The sequence below is a fragment of the Grus americana genome, chromosome 22 (assembly GCF_028858705.1).
Source record: "Grus americana isolate bGruAme1 chromosome 22, bGruAme1.mat, whole genome shotgun sequence".
Taxonomy (NCBI): Eukaryota; Metazoa; Chordata; class Aves; order Gruiformes; family Gruidae; genus Grus; species Grus americana.
In genome coordinates, this window is record NC_072873.1 from 3,361,519 (window position 1) to 3,380,647 (window position 19,129).

At 44.4% G+C, this 19,129-nt stretch overlaps 2 protein-coding genes across 2 annotated transcripts; both read right to left on the reverse strand.

The window, feature by feature from the left end:
- Positions 1-4,421: 4,421 nt before the first annotated feature.
- LOC129195646 (keratin, type I cytoskeletal 16-like) lies at positions 4,422-8,033 on the reverse strand. Its single transcript, XM_054801900.1, has 8 exons — positions 7,563-8,033; positions 6,875-6,957; positions 6,566-6,722; positions 6,209-6,370; positions 5,720-5,845; positions 5,398-5,624; positions 4,765-4,856; positions 4,422-4,441 (listed from the first exon to the last, which is right to left on the reverse strand). The coding sequence occupies exons 1-8, from the start codon at positions 8,031-8,033 to the stop codon at positions 4,422-4,424; spliced, it is 1,338 nt and encodes a 445-aa protein (XP_054657875.1).
- Positions 8,034-13,398: 5,365 nt separating this feature from the next.
- On the reverse strand, positions 13,399-17,618 carry LOC129195645 (keratin, type I cytoskeletal 13-like). Its single transcript, XM_054801899.1, has 8 exons — positions 17,148-17,618; positions 16,270-16,352; positions 15,404-15,560; positions 15,047-15,208; positions 14,558-14,683; positions 14,236-14,462; positions 13,993-14,084; positions 13,399-13,564 (listed from the first exon to the last, which is right to left on the reverse strand). Exons 1-8 carry the CDS (start codon positions 17,616-17,618, stop codon positions 13,545-13,547), a joined length of 1,338 nt encoding a protein of 445 aa, XP_054657874.1. The 3' UTR covers positions 13,399-13,544.
- Between the last annotated feature and the right edge of the window lie 1,511 nt (positions 17,619-19,129).

Here is a 19,129-nt window from a genome sequence, read left to right on the forward strand (position 1 = left end):
ACATGTTCTTCATCAAATTAGAAAACAAGGAGCTCTTTTTGTACCCTGCTGATGGATCCTGTCAACTGGATTTGGGCTTTCCTGGTCCTACAGGAGGTTTCACACTGGTTTTTGCTTGCGATAAATTCTCAGAGCCCCCAGATCTCTGTTAGGCTCAGTGAGAAAATCAAAGTCTCTCTTGCTCTCCGTGGGCAAGTCCTGCAGCCACTGGTTTGAAGAGTTACTGCCAGGGAGGTGTTTTTAAAACAGCTTGTTCTCATAGCAACTATCAGCTCACGGAACACGTTCTGCAGCCCTGGTTTTGGCTGCCCAAAACAAATGCCTACCTTTGGGGCAGGAAAAGGGTATTTCTAATTACTCTAACAGTTTGCGTCCTTTTCAAAAAGAAGTATTTTATAGGCAAATTTCACAGTATTTGTGTGTAACAGGTAGGTTACCTTCCCGACAGTCCTGGCTCTTAACTGTGACTGAGCGCCATGGTTTTCCACCAGCCTCTGACACTTGTTTTCAGCTTTACATCTTCCTTTCATTAAACACTAAGGTCTGTGCCAACTGTCCAGATATTTTGGGCAGCCCACCACCACCAAATCGAGCTGATTGAAATACTCACTGAGTGCCTTTTCACTCTTTTCCAGTGGATTCAGCTTTAATAACTAATAAAACCTGTAAGAGCCTGGTGACATGATTTCTACCAGCTTTTCACCAGAAAGGAGTTGCCAGCATGTGTTTAACATCTTTACGTTTGTGTAATCACGATGAACTTTTTGGTACTGCTATAATTTTCGACAGTCTGACATCAGGTTGTGGGAAAGAACTGAACTAGGATTAGAAACGTTGTAAGAAAATGTTGATTAGTAAGGCTGTAAGTGCCTTTGATCCGCAGTCGCACTCCTGCTGCCAGGGTTGTTGAAGCACAGGAGTGCATGCCAGTGGAAAGGTGTTCCCTGCAGCCAGTCTTTGCAATGCATCTCTGAGCGTGGGCTCATAAATAGCAGGTTATTAGGAATAATTGCAGTGTGCATAAACCTCTCTTTAGGCAGTACTAAATAAGTTATGAAAATCAAGTCCAGTGCACCTGAAATCACACGTTCACCGTATCAACCACGAGAGAGCATTTGCCTAGTGTCTGTCATAGTGTGAAAATACGTAAAGAAATTCAGGCGTTTGTTGGGATTGCCACTCCAAAATGTCATGTATTACATGAAACAATGGAAATGTGTTACTTGGAATATGGAATGAAAGGATTTTCCTACAAGAATTTTTGTACTTGCTTAACTGGACTGCTGTTATTTTTCATGATTACGGTAGGCTGGTAAATGTGAGAAATATCACAAAAGTGATTTTTTATCAGAGGCACAGCGAATCACAGATTTTCCTGTTTCATTACTTGAGACAGCAGTGGGGGCCCAGAGGGAAGTCTACCTTGCAAAGGGCTGTCTGTCTGAAGTGAAAGGGCCTGGCCAGGCTGCAGGCAGCCGGCGCTGCCTCCATCACACCATTTCCTTGTAGCCCAGAGACTTTGGAAAGAGTGTGCACAAAGCCGCAAGACTGGAAGCAACGGGCTGCGTACCTGTCCATACCTGGCAGCTGACTCTGCAAACAAAAACATTTGCTGCAGGTCTAGATCCTGCAGGTACCTGGTAGTCCTGACCCAGCATGAAGCCCCTCAGGGAATTCAGTCCACTGACTTCTGGTTCTTGGTTTGGATTCTTCTCTATCCAGCTATTCCCCCCTCTCATCTTCATCTAACCTCCTGAAAATGTTACATTATGCAGGTGGAGATGGTTAATTTCCAGAATTAAGAAACTCAGACACACCCAAAGATTATAATGCGTAATACCTTTGATTGCCTTTGGAAATAGTAACAGTACAAAATGTCAGTATCTCCACAGTTCCCCCTACAGGCCTGTTTTTTAAACACAGCACCATTTAATTGAACCTTAATTCATTCTTAATAAAATTCTTCTCCTCATCACTTGGTAATACCAGGCTCCCTGTCTGTCTGTGGCAGCCACTGTTGCTACTAAATGAGTTAAAAACATAGACAAAATTACTTCAATGCTAATTAAAGACATGCAAGAACAATCCAGGAGGTTTTGACTTAATCTGAATTTGCTGATTTCATATGGAATTACCTCTAAACTTTCAGGCAGAATTACATGAAACAGATAGGTCCTTTCTTCCTCTTCCCTGTCCTTCATAATGAATTAACTTCTAGCTTTTTTACTCTCTATCTATTCGTTTGGTTTATTACCTCATCCAGTGTCACAATGTTACCCCTGTGAAAAACATATCTATGTAGTATTATTTAAGCTGTTCTTTCCTTGGCCTAACTGTTTCCCAGGTCAGAGGCTTGAACTGAATTTTGAGACTGCATTGAACAGTTTCTGGCACAAATCCCATTGTATATTTTCTGAATTTGCCACTAGAGGATGCTGTGCGAACCGACTCGCTGTACGGACTGACACGCCTCTCCCTTGTACCAACCTGTAGGACATGTTTCTGCTGCGTGGTTAGCCAGAGGAACAGGACTGTATTGAACCACAGACGAGCAGAGTACGATATTCCCTTGTATCGATGCTGCAAATGTAGACTGATTTCAGCTCACACCGTCTTGTTTTGATGGGCTTTGGTATTACGATGGGCAAACTATGCTCTGTTAAGTCCTGCCTAGTAACTCCCTCCAGCAAAGTCAAAGGAAAGCCAGAGGCAAGTGTGCTTGGCTTGGCTCAGCTCGGCTCAGCTCAGCTCAGCTCAGCTCAGCGGTGGGCGCACCCTCAGTCCATGACTGGTAAAAAGCTCTTCAGAGCCTGAGGGCAGCACACCCAGCATGGAGGGTTTTCCCCTTCCCACTTAAGAGAGACAGCAGAAGGGAAGCAGGAGACTCGAGAACGTTCCTGACAGACAGCCTAGAACACAATTGGCTCCTTTCTGGGATCAGAAACATTCTGTTCCCTATGTTTTCTAGGGAAATAGCTTCTCCAAGACTCATCTCTTTTTTCTGCTGTGCTGAGAATTCAGCTTTGGATTGTAACATGTAGACAGTTTGATGCCTTTTTAAATAATACATTGTTATGCAAAAAGATTATATTTTGCCTGACCTGTACCTGTTTGCAAACCAAAGTGCAAGTGCAAAGCCATTTGACAGAATAAAAAATGTTAGTGGTTTGTGTGCTGTTCAGAGAACAATGAAGGCTTGTGAGACCCACCCTTATTTGTTACAGGGCGGCACTCAAATCACTCACCAGATATGTGGTAGACCCTGTTCAGCTACTTTCTCAGCTCACTGCAAATCAAGACTGAAATACAGATTTGCAAGTTTTCTATGAGTAAGATATTTCACTGATTTTTCTTCCTCTGTCAAGCCCAAAGTGTGCTGGTGTGTTACATGAAGTGGAGCTGTTTTGGTAAGGAAGATTGAACCCTGCCTCCACCTTGCCATCCTCCCACAGAACACTGTATAGCCACGGAGCCAGGAGTAATGTCTTACGAAGTAAGAGAACACACTTCCTTTATTTTGAACCATCAGGTAAAAGACCTGAGCCCAGATCTTCCAACACACCAGGAGGAATAGTCCTAACAACTGAACTTTGTGTTATAAGGAGAACTTCTTTGAATACTCATCACTCATTTCCTGATCTAATCCTTTGCTTTTAATGAGCAAGATTAATTGGAGCCCTCATCTAAAAGTTGGGAAGAGAGGGCTGCCTGAATATGATTGAGTTCTCATTCAGTGACCCAAAAGAAAATGGTTTTGATTTGCCAAAATTTTCCTGAAATTTGGGGTTTAATTAACCCTGATTGTTTCAGTTCAGCTGCTGAACTGACATATCAACTACTTGCACATCCCTTGCAATGTACGCTATGAAAAAGGGTTTCACCCATCCTTTTTTTTTCCCTATAGGTGTCACTCTTGAGTTTAATGTGAATGTATTCCTCAATCCCCAATATTTTATCCAGGCATCATCTGATTAAGTTAGGATCTGCAATTTTCTTTGGGGCCATATTACATAATATATCTAATTTTAATTTCTCTGTGAAGGTATAGCTCTTTTGTTCCACCTAAATTTAAATACTATATTAATATACCAAATAGATTGTTGGACACACAGTTTGCATTGCAGAAAAGTAAAGTTTTATTAGAGGCATTGTTATCAGCAAAAGATAGGTCACTAATTGCACTGCAGGTAAATGTATGCAGATACAGTGATTGCATGTGAAGAACAAAATAAAAAGGAAGAAGTAGTAATTTTAGAAGAGTCCTAGAAATTATTCATCTTGGCTTCATGAATACCATTTGTAGAGCAACCTGTGCGTTGGGTAGGTACTCAGTGCATGTGCTGAGTGTATTATCGTGTTGTAGGCCAGGCTGCTCAGATGGCAGTAAGTAGATCAGGGAAGACCAACACACCGGTGGAATCTTAACACACTCTTGACTGCCCTGTGGAAAGAGAGAAGAAACCATTATTCTGATGGGGAAATTGAGAATCTCTTGCAGCACTGACATTTCAGATGTATCCCTCATTAAAATGTCCATCTGTGTTAGCAAAAGCATGGGAATGGAGCTTAGCCTGTTTCTGTAACTGAAGCTAAGACACCTTGACATTAGGAGATTTGATTGTGAATGGTTTAATCCCTTTTGCAATTGCAAATGTGGAAGCCATAACACAATGGATAGTATTAACAGGAGAAGAGAAGAAACACCAAATATGGCAGCCATGGGGACAGGATAAATTAGGATCCTCTTTGGAAGATGTTTCTTACCTGTCTTGTCACAAGACTGCCCATGAGAGTAAGAAGTGGAAGAATAAGAGTGGGAGGACATTCCTCCTCCTTGGAGAGCTCCTTGAGACGATCTGTGTAAGGAAAGGAGTTTCAATGAAGGCAATGATAAATACATTCATAAAGAGACATATTGTGACATAACATGTGCATGTAACAGCTCAGCTTTTCCTGGACCTTGCAAATATTTCTTTACTTTTTTTTTAATTTCATTCCCTTCAGCTATATTTTCCTAGAAAGTTGTAGAAGCAGAAACAACAAAAGACTGCAGAAGTAGAATTCTTCTACTCTCAGCCCAGCTGTGCTTGCTCATCTGCTGACAGAAAGCAGTATATTACAGCTTGGTTTTGCATGAAGTCACTCTGCACAAACAGGCCAAGAGGAACTGATTGACTGAAAATATGTCAGTAATTATATGCTCCCTGTTTCCCTCTGGTTTGATGTGTTTACTAAATTTATAATATATACATTTCAATACAGATGCTGTGAAAAAATCTATTGTATTTAGGTTGCAACTACAGGCTGATAAAACACTCTACTCTGTCTTCTGTGAGTCCCAACAGAGAAAAGATTGTGATAGAATTTACGCCCTTATTTGCAAAACAAAATACGTACACAATGTCTTGCTGTCCCTCCTGCAGCAGTGCCCGGTACTGAGCAATCTCCTGCTCCAGGCGGGTCTTGATGCCCAGGAGCATCTTGTACTCCTGGTTCTGACTCTCCATCTCACAGCGGATGCTGGCCAGCTCCTCCTCTACAGAGTTAATCTGCCCTTGGATTTGTTGCAGCAGGAAGCCGTAGCGCGATTCAGTTTCTGCCAAGGAGTTTTCCAGAGAGTTTTTCTGGAAGTGGAAATGCAGGAGTTTAGGACCAGAGCTCTCCCCCTGCCTGCCCGTTCCAAGGAGGGACAGGCCCTCAGCGATCCTGCCCCACGTACCGTGCTGAGCTGTGCCTGCAGTTCGATCTCCAGGTTCTGCATTTCACGTCTCAATTCGGTGAGCTGGTGGCTGCTTGTCTGGATATCCTGGCTGCTAGAGGTGACCTGCCGGTTGACTTCTTCAATCTGCAGGAGTCAAAGCCCAAACACACTTTCTGAGTGAGAAAACCCCCTCAGGGAGCACATTTGCTGACTGAGAACTAACAAAGCCGCGGAGCCTCTCCCTTTCATCCTGTCCTCATTGAGGACAGCCTAGTCATTGCTGCGTGGATCCTGACGTTCCACCCGCCTTTGCACATCAGACCTGGGCTGCTCCCCCTCTGCCACCGCAGCCTGTGCCCCGCAGCTCTTTCCTTCCCATTCCCCAGCTGGGCAAGTGAGGTGCAGGGGCGCAGCCCCCTCCTTTTAGCCAAAGGCATTATACACCCCATACCAGGGTCTCTGGATTTTCCCGCAGAAGGAGACTCCACTTTGCGCATTGCTACGCACCTTGACTTCATACCACTGCTCCACCTCTCTGCGGTTCTTCTCAATGATCTGCTCGTATTCGTTTCTCAGGTCGTTCAGGATCTTTGACAAGTCTTCACCAGGGGCAGCATTGACTTCCACGCTCACGTCGCCACCAGTTTGGGACTGCAGCTGTCTCATTTCCTGCAGAGAGTCCAAAGAGAGAAACAAAGAGCACAGGTCATGTCTTCCCTCGGGGACAGTGGGCAAAGCAGTCTCAAGGCACAAAGAAATGGTAGTCACATGATGTAAGGCTGAATTTACTTGGTATGTAACATTGGGAACCCGGACAAGTCAAAGGACTATGTCTTGGCTGTGCCATTTATTGTTGGATCGTACCTCCTCATGGTTTCTCTTAAGAGCAATCAGCTCATCCTTCAGGGATTCTAGCTCAGATTCCAGTGAAGACCGAGTCTGAGTGAGATCATCCAGGAGATTTCTCAAGCCATTAATATCAGCCTCCACAGTCTGACGGATGACCAGCTCATTCTCATACCTGTACCATGGAAAAGAGAAGCATTACACATTCATTTCATTACAATGCCTAGGCTTGGTCAATCCACTTGGGACAGGGTATCATCACCTCCATTCATGAATCTCCTAAAATTCATGACATGAAAAATGCAAGCTTCACAAAGAGGTACTCACTTCATTCGGAAGTCATCAGCAGTCATCTTGCTGTTATCGATATCCAGAACCAGTTTGTTATTGTCCACAGTGGCAGAAATGATCTGCAAAAGGGGAAATTGGAGAGGAGTCTTTCTGTGTTCTAGACATTCAGGACAAGAAGAAAGAAAACCAGATCTTTGGTAGGGCTTTGCTGCAGGTCTATAGAATTGTTTCCTGCAGTTGTGCAGGGGCCGTAGAAGGAAGTTGAAATATGGTGCCACCAGAATGGCAAGATTTTGGCTTCCCCAAACATTCTGATAAAGGAATATTTTGATGGAGGGAAGAATAGAACATTTATGCCGTGAGATCACCAACACCTATGTGTCTCTGCACTCAGTGAATAAGGGACTGTAGTCTGTGTCCCTGGTGCTGTAATTTGTCTCCTTATAAAAAAAGCTGATTGTGAGGGAAAGCCTTGGGCCTGGTGGAGCACTCCTCAGTGCCTCATGCTGTGCCCCCAGAGCACATCCCTTTGGCTTGTGGGGTGGGGCTTTGCTTACCCAAGAGATGGGAGGCACAGCTCAGCAGGTCTCTGCCTGCGGTCCCAGCAGCGAGGCCACAGAGCCGCCCCCCACCCCTTTAGAGCCAGGGCCAGGGGAAGGAGGAAGTCCTCGCAGGCAGGAATAGCACACGGGAGACAGAGCCACGTTAGTCGGGGCTGTCCTACCTGATTTTGGAGTTGTTCGATGGTCTGGTAGTAAGAGGTGTAGTCCCTGGAAACACTGGGAGCTTGTTTCCTGTACCACTCCCGGATGTTGTGCTCAAGCTGAGCATTTTCTTCCTCCAGCCTTCGCACTTTGTCCAGGTAAGAGGCCAGGCGGTCGTTGAGGTTCTGCATGGTGACCTTCTCATTGCCGCTCAGAAGGACGTCCCCCCCGGCACCAAAGCCTCCCGCAAAACCACCACCAAAGCCTCCCGCAAAGCCACCGCCAAAGCCACCAGCAAGGCTGCCCACGCCCATGCCCCCTCCGTAGCCGATGCTGCATGCTCCCCCACCGTAGCTCCCACCGCCTATCACGGAGGAGGCGTATCGCCTGCAGGAGACGGAGGAACTCCTGCCGCTGCCGCCACCACAGGCGCCGCCACCTCCACCGCTCCTGTACGAGGTACTAGACGTTCTCTTGATGCTGCAGCTCATGGTGGAAGTAATCAGGTATCAGCCCCAAATGCAAAGCCCGCTGCACAGCTTGACACAGAGAATCAAACTGCAGCCTCCTGCCCTCGCGGATCCCTACTTATACCTTGTTGGGTGGGTGTCACCCGTGAGGCAGTCCAGCTTCCCATGAAGTTTGCCAGCCTTAGTGCTCATGCCGAAAGTGATGTGCTAAGGGGAATTTCTTTTGGGGCTTGGGACAGCCCTCCCCATAGGTATTGTGTTTGCCTGCTGATTCACACAAACCGTACTCTATAATTTCAGGTGGGTGGCTGTGTGTTAGATTTTATTTCAGATAGTATGTTGCTGGCTACTCAGTGAGTGAGAATCATTTTAATAGTTCCTCTTTGTTCTTTGTAGTCATTTTTTGTCCTAAGAACCGGTGCTGAAAGCACCACCTAGTTACTCTGTTATAATTTCAGAGTTGTAGAAATATGAACTCAGGCACCCTGTGCATGAGTCTTGTTTCATTTTGCCTGCAGAACTACCAGTAACCGACACTTTTGGAAACAGAATCTCTAAGAATTTAGGTCCTTCCGTACAAAGAAAGCTTGTCGTGTGTACTGTCTTTCAGAATGTTTAGTGGTAAATCTCAATAGAACAACCTTTGAAGAAGCAATGGTATTTCTGTTTTCACCAAACTCTGGTAGTATCACTTTCAGGAAATAATCCTATGCCTTGCACAGAGCGGTGGACATGCAATGATGTAATTTTAAAGTTGTGACTTTTTAAAATTTTGTGCAAATTTACAGTCACTCGACGACTATTATAAACTGAAATAGATGTGTAGAATCTATAGGGCATCACTGAGTCTGTCGTGGGAGAGGAGAGCACAAGGATTCAGCTTTTCAACTTAACAAAACGGAGGCTAGGATGATTATCAGCTTGCTCTCAAGGAAGGACATACCAGGGTTATTTAAAATAAAGGACATTCCTGTTGTCCATGTAGGAAAGGACATGATCTGGTTTTGAGTGTATTTGGACTGGCAACTAAGAGGAGCTTTTTATCCATGAGGGTCTGGAAGGGGCTTCCATTGTGTGAGCTTTGGGTGGAGAAGAGAAACAGTTTTGAGATTGACCTTGATCAATTGATGGTAGGGATTTTATCCTCGTATAGTAGAGACTCAGCTCTGATGACCCTTTAGATCCCCCTTACCTTCTATCTTTTGTCTCTCCAACACTGCTGCACAATTGCAGTGTTTCTGTAAGGGAACAGGATGTGATGAACTCTTCTTTGGGAAAAAAAAAAATTCCTTTAAATAACTTTTGGAAAACATCAATTCTAAGCCTGAAAGACAAGGGGCCTCTTTACGTGAGAGTTATACTTTGATAGGAATTCATCTCTCTTTGGGAGTTTAAAATTACTAGATAATTTCATTGTCGGTTTCTTCATTTATGATCTTACACACAGCTGCAGTTGTGGCTGGAACAACATTTTCTCTCTTAGCCACAATGATTATAAGACCCATAAAAGTTACTAAAGCATGTTATGGCTGACTGCAGAATCATGGAAAGCCATTTACCCTCTTTCTTGATACCCCTACAGACATTTTCATAGATATGCTGGAGATAATGTAGTACTTTGATCTTCATAATTATGATTGTTCTTTTATTGGTAGCTCTCTAATTATCTGCACGTCAGAACCAGTTGCTTTGCATATGTTATTGAGACTGAGTCATCATTATTAAAAAATAAAAATTATTTTCTCACAGGGTGTGATTACTTAGTCATATTTTCCTCATTACATTGTTGAAATGCACCTTTATTCTTCCCTATGAGATGTTTATTGCTGATTGGCATTAATGCCAGAGGTGTTGATTTTGTATCTCCTTCTCGGCTTTGTTGCATCATAACTTCTGACCCAACAATTCCAAATGTTTCCTAATGCTGTAATTCCATTCCATCAACAGACACCTCTTTTCTGTCTCTCTGTCCATCTTCTTTTTTTTGACTAGCTGATCTAAGTATACTTACTGCTGCAAGTGTATCACAAAGGCTTAAACTTTAGACTTTCCATTCTGCAACTCATGGGTATTTCCATGTCTGCTGCGCATTTTGGGTCTGCCACCCTGTGGACACAGCTCTTCGGCCTGAGATGGCTGTTGTGAGCCAATCTGGACACACCAATTTATTCACAAGCCAAGACCCAGGTCTCTTAAGGTGCCATTAACATTCATAACCCTTGCAACGACAGAAACAGGGCAGGCATTTTCTGTTGTAGAGGGTATAGAGGCTCCTCAACCATTTGAAGATACTGCTAGACCTTTGAGATCACATCCTCCCCTGGAAGACTTTTTGCTCATAATGCACCTTAAGAACCTCTGTACATCCAAATACTTTGGTTGAAGTAGCAGTGTTATGAAGCCTTTCCAAGTGCTGTTTACTCACTGGTGAAATTGGATGCAGAGCCACAAACAGATACTCTGAATTGGCGAAAGAAACAAAAGTAGTCAGTGGTTTCTGCAGCAGCTATGATGCCATTACTGGATATGTGTCCTTAGTCACACAAGAGGGAGAGGAGAACCTCAGAAACAATTACTGGTAATTAGCTGTGCTACAACAAATGAGTCAACTGTGGTCTTTGTGAGAAGAGTGCTGCTCCCAGGAGTTTCATCAGCAACTCCATCTGTGCATTCCTCATCCGTTGCCCATCACCCTTCAGCATCACTCACCTGTGCATTTCTTCAGTTTGAACCACTTCCATAGTCCCAGATCCTGTTCTTACTTTTCTCTTATGTGACTCCCTGGGATGGACCTTTATACCTTGCACATCTGTAGACCTACAGAAAATCCTATTAAATGTGAGCTATTTTAATTATACAGTCTATCTAAGTTGTTAGTTCAGTAGTTCTTCCTACCACTGAAAAAGGGAAAGTTTAAAAGTAATTCCCAAGAGAAATTAAGCTCTTCCAGTATAGCAACCCTTTCCTGGTCTCTTTCTCTCTACCTGCTGGAATATGCTATTGTTATCAATGATGTTAACTGATTGAGTTCTAAATTCCTCCCTGCCAAAGCCCTTTTTTTTCTTTCCTGTAGATCTTTTCAGAACAATAAGCAACTGTACTGCTTTTTCTAAGAACCATGGATGACATGAAGTGAGTGCCAGGAGCAAACAGTGATATCAAGATACCCGATCAAACACATTACAAGGTTTCTGGAGCATCTGCCAGCCTCGGATGGAGGCAGTGCAGCATGCTGTGCTTTTGGCATGCCTATGGTGTGTTCCATGCATTTTCCTCAGTAAAGCCCCTGACCCGTTCTTAGCTGGAGGTTAGTGCTTCATGAACTGGTGGGATACGTGAAAGGCATTGTACTGGCAGCAGCAGGAGGGCTCCACCAGCGATCTAATCCTGCTGCAGCCACTGGCAGTTGTGCAGTGTGTCTGCTCCTTTCAGTCTGAAGATTTTGCATAGCTTGGGTTTTGCGGATTTAGCTTAAGACTCTTCATAGTGCTGCCTGTTTCGCAAAGACCTTACACTCTCAAACTTGGTTCAGAAATGGGGAAAGACATACTGCAGCTCTGGTGTTGCCTTGAGATCCCTGGATGTGGAAGACTGTATTTTTGATCATTCTGGTACTTCTCTGTGCTTCTGGAAGATCAGAAGTAAGCAAAATAACCTTTCAGCGCTTATTTATATACACTAACTACAGTTCAAGTTTCCATAATCCTGCCTCAAAAAAGATGTCTTTTTAATCTGTTTTGGCTATGTTAAGTACAGCTGAGATGTGAATGAATTCCGGCAGCCTTTGGAGATGAAAGTTGTGTTTGCATTTGCTTTATATTACTTTCTGTACTGTTAAAACCTGAAATGAGCTTTTTTTCCTTTGGAGAAGGGCTTTGGTTCATACAAATCCTGATGCTGGACTGAAAAAAGTCAGTTTGAAAAGCCAGTTTTTCAACATGAATAGAAAGTATCTCTTTTGTGGATACTTACTGCAGACTGCAGTTACGATATTGTGATGGCAGAGCCAAGCCACATGATTACTGAAAGAAGATCTAACCTAAATAACACTGCTCTAAGTTGTTTATGATGAGAAAACCTTTCATTTCATTACTCTAACAGACCAATACCCTCAGTCTTAGATGAAACAGCCAATACTAGAAGCCACATTTGATAGGTGGAAAAGGGAACAGCAGGCACTTATAATTGAATGAAACCTGGCTGATTTTGTATGTCTGATCCACACAGTTATAGATCAAAAAGGGGCTTTTCTGTCATCTTCACAAAGGAAAATATGTATAAAATACCTGTTCTAATTTAGTATTGCCCTCTCACCTCCAATTTCATTGCATATTTTATCTTCTCAAGCAGAAAAATATAGAAAATACTTTCAGTGGATGAAATGTGTCTCTCATTCCTCTTAAAGCATAGTATCAGCCAATTGAGTGTACTGACAAAAATTGGGTTCTTGGTATTATATTGGTATTTAAATTGAAAATTCTGTCATAAAACATAGGAATGTTTTTGGTGCACGACACTGACAGAAACAGGCACGTTGCTTTGTTGGCTGTATTTCGTAACAGAAGTTAGCAGTACGTAATTCTTTGCATAGTCAAAGGTGTAGAAATACTTGATGTCAGGAAACTCATATGTACTGGAACTACCTATACTGAGTCACACCTTCCCAGAGGAACTCTAGCTATGGTGAGCCAAGTAAAGCCAAAGATTAATGGACTCAGATGACTCATGGTAGTGGCATTGAGCACAGTTTAGAACATTAACAGTTAATTAAATGATCTTCAGAGAGTTACCCATCGTTGGTATTTTCTTTCTCCTTTCACTCACATCATTCGGAGTGCTTTTAGTAAAAAGCAGCAAGGCAAGGGGCCAGAAAGCAATTTGTTAATAGACATCAGAAAACAAAATGGTAAATGGTTTGTAATGTCACAGGAAGGAGAAAAAATGTGTCAAGAATAGATTTTTGTTTTCAACCTTATACCTCTTGCTTTCCAGCAGAACGTTCTGACAGTCTCACCTGACTGACAGTTCCCATAGGCAGAGCTTGGAAGATGTCACACATCACACAGCCTTTGTACAGCCATGTTCAGAATTAGTGACATTTCCTTTTACTCCGCGATATTATCTCAGCACAGTGTCCATTTTCTTAGTGCAAAATAGGTTGTTCTGAGACCGTTACGAAGTGCAATAGGACAACCTGTGTTTGATTGTTTAGTTTGATAAATACTTGCTCAAAGTTTGTTAAATTAAATTTCTCAGTCACAGTGTTTTTATTTGCATTGCAGAAGTAAAGTTTTATTAGAGGCAGTGTTATCAGCAGAATTTAAGCCCTTAAACAAAGAATCAGTTGACAAAGACAAGTTGAGTAAGACAAGCATTGCAGAATGGATGAAGGGCTGACGAGGCAGATGACCAGGCACTCCTTCCAACTTGTTCCAGTTGCATCAGCGGGGCTGTAGAAGTGCTTGGTTCAATTGTTCGTTGTCCATGGTCAATACGTCTTAGTTGGAGGATGCCAGCATCGCTGCTATTGCTCTAGCACACTCTTGCCTGTCCTGTGGAAAGACAGCGCAAATCATTGCTTTAAAGGAAAATCTGATCTTTCCTGCTGAACTGAACTCTTTCACCTAACACACAGTGTTAGCAAGAGGGAGAAGCTCAGAGGTTCCAAGCCCAGCAATACCCTAGGTACTTTCTCAGAACTGTATTTTTTTTATTCCACTCAGCAAAAGAGCATATCCCATCCTGTAAAGTTTATAACCTGTGGTTTATATTTAGGTAGAGGGAAGGGCAAGACTTCCTATATTCTAACCACAGATTCCTCTGTGAGAGAGACAAAGAGGTTCTCTCATTCCTGGGCTACTGGACCTGGGAATCTTGTGCAGCCCAAAATACAAATTTTTTTTCTGACAAAATATGTTGTAGTTGTTGCGGTAGATGTAACCCACTAATAAATATATCAATAAAAAAAGCGTTGTCTCACCTGTCATGTCACCACACTGGGAATGAGAATAGGTCGTGGAAGAATATGAATGGGAGGATTTTCCACCTCCTTGGAAAGCTCCTTGGGAGGCCCTGTAAAAGGAGAGTAATTAATTCACCCAAAACCCACTGGATATTCAGTCAAAAAAGGGATTGATGTAGTTCCATGGACAAGAAGTCTCTATTAGCAATTAAGTACAGAAGGATTCATTTTTATTCCTTTGCTCTAATATGAAATACGTACACAATGTCTTGCTGTCCCTCCTGCAGCAGTGCCCGGTACTGAGCAATCTCCTGCTCCAGGCGGGTCTTGATGCCCAGGAGCATCTTGTACTCCTGGTTCTGACTCTCCATCTCACAGCGGATGCTGGCCAGCTCCTCCTCTACAGAGTTAATCTGCCCTTGGATTTGTTGCAGCAGGAAGCCGTAGCGCGATTCAGTTTCTGCCAAGGAGTTTTCCAGAGAGTTTTTCTGGAAGTGGAAATGCAGGAGTTTAGGACCAGAGCTCTCCCCCTGCCTGCCCGTTCCAAGGAGGGACAGGCCCTCAGCGATCCTGCCCCACGTACCGTGCTGAGCTGTGCCTGCAGTTCGATCTCCAGGTTCTGCATTTCACGTCTCAATTCGGTGAGCTGGTGGCTGCTTGTCTGGATATCCTGGCTGCTAGAGGTGACCTGCCGGTTGACTTCTTCAATCTGCAGGAGTCAAAGCCCAAACACACTTTCTGAGTGAGAAAACCCCCTCAGGGAGCACATTTGCTGACTGAGAACTAACAAAGCCGCGGAGCCTCTCCCTTTCATCCTGTCCTCATTGAGGACAGCCTAGTCATTGCTGCGTGGATCCTGACGTTCCACCCGCCTTTGCACATCAGACCTGGGCTGCTCCCCCTCTGCCACCGCAGCCTGTGCCCCGCAGCTCTTTCCTTCCCATTCCCCAGCTGGGCAAGTGAGGTGCAGGGGCGCAGCCCCCTCCTTTTAGCCAAAGGCATTATACACCCCATACCAGGGTCTCTGGATTTTCCCGCAGAAGGAGACTCCACTTTGCGCATTGCTACGCACCTTGACTTCATACCACTGCTCCACCTCTCTGCGGTTCTTCTCAATGATCTGCTCGTATTCGTTTCTCAGGTCGTTCAGGATCTTTGACAAGTCTTCACCAGGGGCAGCATTGACTTCCACGCTCACGTCGCCACCAGTTTGGGACTGCAGCTGTCTCATTTCCTGCAGAGAGTCCAAAGAGAGAAACAAAGAGCACAGGTCATGTCTTCCCTCGGGGACAGTGGGCAAAGCAGTCTCAAGGCACAAAGAAATGGTAGTCACATGATGTAAGGCTGAATTTACTTGGTATGTAACATTGGGAACCCGGACAAGTCAAAGGACTATGTCTTGGCTGTGCCATTTATCGTTGGATCGTACCTCCTCATGGTTTCTCTTAAGAGCAATCAGCTCATCCTTCAGGGACTCTAGCTCAGATTCCAGTGAAGATCTAACCAGAGTCAGGTCATCCAGGAGATTTCTCAAGCCATTAATATCAGCCTCCACAGTCTGACGGATGACCAGCTCATTCTCATACCTGAACCACACACAAGAAAGACAGAGAAATGGGGAAATGAGTTGATGACACTCAATAGCACTGTCCTGGTTTCAGCTGGAATAAAGTTAATTCTCTTTCTAGTAGCTGCTACAATGCTATGTTTTGGATTTAGTGTGAGAATAACGTTGATAACACACTGATGGTTTTAGTTGTTGCTGGGTGGTTGTCGTGTCTACACTAAGTCAAAGACTTTTCAGCTTCCCACGCCCTGCCAGGTGCACAAGAAGCTGAGAGAGCACAGCCAGGGCAGCTCTCCCAGACTGGCCAAAGGGATATTCCCTGCCGTATAATGTCATGCTCCAGATAGAACTGAGGAAGCTCGCTGGGAGGTGGGATCGCTGCTCAGAAACAGACTGGGCATCGAGAGGGGGTTCCACAAATGGTGAGCACTTGCATTTGTAAATTTCTTGTTTCATATTTTTGTATTATTATTGTTATCATCATCATCATCTTCCTTTATTATCCTATTAAACTGTCTTTATCTCAGCCCATGAGTTTTTTTCCATTCTCCTCCCTATCCCACTGGGGGAGTGGTGAGGGAGTGGCTGCATGGTGCTCAGTTACCAGCTAGGGATAAACCACAACAGCACGCATCTCTCCAAGGTTAGTAACCAGTAAGACATGAAAACTCAGTAAAACCACTCAGGGCAGTTTGAAAGACCTGTAAGTTTCACAGAGAGGTACTCACTTCATTCGGAAGTCATCAGCAGTCATCTTGCTGTTATCAATGTCCAGAAGCAGTCTGTTGTTATCCACAGTGGCAGAAATGATCTGCAAAAGGGGAAGTTGGAGAGGAGTATTTCTGTGTTCTAGACATCCAGGACAAGAGCAAAGAGGACCTAAAACTTTGGTAGGGCGTTGTTGCGGGTCTTGGAATTGTTTCCTGCAGTAATGCAGGGGCCATATGAGAGAGTAATGCTCCAAACTTACTTTTCAAGGAAACTGAGGCTATCACAGACCATCCTCCCAAATCCCCTACTCTTTGCTTCTCTTTCTCAAGTTAGGGAGAGTTCTCCATGTGTCCCAAGGAATGTATTCAGCCCTTTTCCTGCAATGTGCTGCTTCATGGTCTATTTACTCTAATTTTTCTGGTAACGATGTAAGCCGATTGTGAGGGCAGGCCTTGGTCCTTCCATATGGTCTATGTAGGAGTGTACAGAGACAAAGGGAGTCCAGATCTCGCGCCCAAGAGCTTTGGCCTTGCACTCTGTCCAGCTCAACTGGGTAGGAGCAGGGGGAAGGACTGGAAACCACACGTGCCTGGTTTGGAGCCACCTGTACACAGTGGGATTTCAGTTCCATGCACCAGCACGCTTAGGCCTGGTGGAGCACTCCTCAGTGCCTCATGCTGTGCCCCCAGAGCACATCCCTTTGGCTTGTGGGGTGGGGCTTTGCTTACCCAAGAGATGGGAGGCACAGCTCAGCAGGTCTCTGCCTGCGGTCCCAGCAGCGAGGCCACAGAGCCGCCCCCCACCCCTTTAGAGCCAGGGCCAGGGGAAGGAGGAAGTCCTCGCAGGCAGGAATAGCACACGGGAGACAGAGCCACGTTAGTCGGGGCTGTCCTACCTGATTTTGGAGTTGTTCGATGGTCTGGTAGTAAGAGGTGTAGTCCCTGGAAACACTGGGAGCTTGTTTCCTGTACCACTCCCGGATGTTGTGCTCAAGCTGAGCATTTTCTTCCTCCAGCCTTCGCACTTTGTCCAGGTAAGAGGCCAGGCGGTCGTTGAGGTTCTGCATGGTGACCTTCTCATTGCCGCTCAGAAGGACGTCCCCCCCGGCACCAAAGCCTCCCGCAAAACCACCACCAAAGCCTCCCGCAAAGCCACCGCCAAAGCCACCAGCAAGGCTGCCCACGCCCATGCCCCCTCCGTAGCCGATGCTGCATGCTCCCCCACCGTAGCTCCCACCGCCTATCACGGAGGAGGCGTATCGCCTGCAGGAGACGGAGGAACTCCTGCCGCTGCCGCCACCACAGGCGCCGCCACCTCCACCGCTCCTGTACGAGGTACTAGACGTTCTCTTGATGCTGCAGCTCATGGTGGAAGTAATCAGGTATCAGCCCCAAATGCAAAGCCCGCTGCACAGCTTGACACAGAGAATCAAACTGCAGTCTCCTGCCCTCGCGGATCCCTACTTATACCTTGTTGGGTGGGTGTCACCCGTGAGGCAGTCCAGCTTCCCATGAAGTTTGCCAGCCTTAGTGCTCATGCCGAAAGTGATGTGCTAAGGAAATTTTGTCTGAGGTAACTAAAACGCATTACTATTCTGTTCAAGTATGTCTGTGTTGATTCACACAAAGCATGCACTATAATTTTATGTGGGTGGCTCTTTGTTGGATACTTTGTTGGATAATATAATATCTCAAAGCTTCTATTAATCTGGCAATATATCGCTAGTAATAGGAGTTAATGAAGGCTCCGCCTTGGTTGTCTGTCTCCTTCTGTCTTCTGTGTGGTGAAATTCAGTATTTCAGCTTTTGTCTTCCTCCTGTGATCACAGACAATGATTTGTAAGACCAGCAGCCTCCAAGGGACTCTCTATTCATTAATTTACTTGAAATTTATGTTAGCTATTTAGAAATCTACTTTAATTCACTGAAATAAGTTATTAATTTTTAAAACTGCATTCTCGTGTCTGTTACAGAAGAGAACTTTACACTGAAATTTTTACTGTTGTTATTGCTTATATTGAGGAAGGTCCTGCTGGTATTTAACTTTTTCTGAAAGTGCAGGATGGTGATTGTAGTAATTTTTCTTGTTGAAGAAAACTGGGTGACAGCCAGAAAAGTAGTATGTTGTGAAAAATATTTAATCTTTCCCTATCAAACAGCTATTAGTTTTATTTTAGCTGTTTTAAATGGACTCAGAGGAACTTGAGAGGAGACATGTTTGATATTTCATATTTTCACAATCATATTAAAAAGACATTTCTCAGAATTTGTCCTTGAATTATATAATGAAGTAAAAATAAGTTTGATGAAAAGATAGAATGTTAAAGATTAGATCTGAAAAAATATAGTCATTATCTGAACTCGTTACCATGAATCGTGTTTGCCAACAGTGAGAGAATATCTTGCAACACAAAGCACAGAGTAAGAAATAATTGTGTATTTTTTTCCACTGCCTATGCAATATGGGATGTTCAGTGAGCTGCTTTTTCCACCTTTGCTAATCAAGCTTCTATGGAACTGAGGAAAGCCTCGAACAGAAACAAGTTCTTGGGTTTCTGTGGCCGTAACCTTCAGGGGGACATATCCCCGATTTCATAGTTCTCCATGGAAGACCCCAGCTGTATTCCGTTCATCCAAACATTCCCACTGTCTAGATCCACAGGGTTTTCCTCAGTCTTTGCTCAAGATACAATGAGATTCCTCATTGCCTTCATACTCTCTTTTCATTTCCTCGGCCACACCAGTCACAGTCTCCTGAAAATCCTTCATTCCCTCAAACTGGGTCTCCCACTAGGTGCTGTCTCCAGTCTGCTTGTTTTAACCCCTTCTGAACTTCATCATATGGTGCGTAACATCTGTGGAGGTAGTTGTAACATTC

What these genes read in the sequence shown, in the direction of transcription:
- LOC129195645 (XM_054801899.1), bottom strand. Translation starts at nt 17,618, where the DNA reads ATGAGCTGCAGCATCAAGAGAACGTCTAGTACCTCGTACAGGAGCGGT. An exon ending in TGCAGGCACAGCTCAGCACG is followed by an intron (nt 14,463 to 14,557) that starts GTACGTGGGGCA and finishes TTCCACTTCCAG; the next exon opens with AAAAACTCTCTGGAAAACTC. An exon ending in CCAGTGTGGTGACATGACAG is followed by an intron (nt 13,565 to 13,992) that starts GTGAGACAACGC and finishes GTCTTTCCACAG; the next exon opens with GACAGGCAAGAGTGTGCTAG.
- LOC129195646 (XM_054801900.1), bottom strand. Translation starts at nt 8,033, where the DNA reads ATGAGCTGCAGCATCAAGAGAACGTCTAGTACCTCGTACAGGAGCGGT. An exon ending in GCTGATGACTTCCGAATGAA is followed by an intron (nt 6,723 to 6,874) that starts GTGAGTACCTCT and finishes TCCATGGTACAG; the next exon opens with GTATGAGAATGAGCTGGTCA. An exon ending in GCAGTCTTGTGACAAGACAG is followed by an intron (nt 4,442 to 4,764) that starts GTAAGAAACATC and finishes CTCTTTCCACAG; the next exon opens with GGCAGTCAAGAGTGTGTTAA.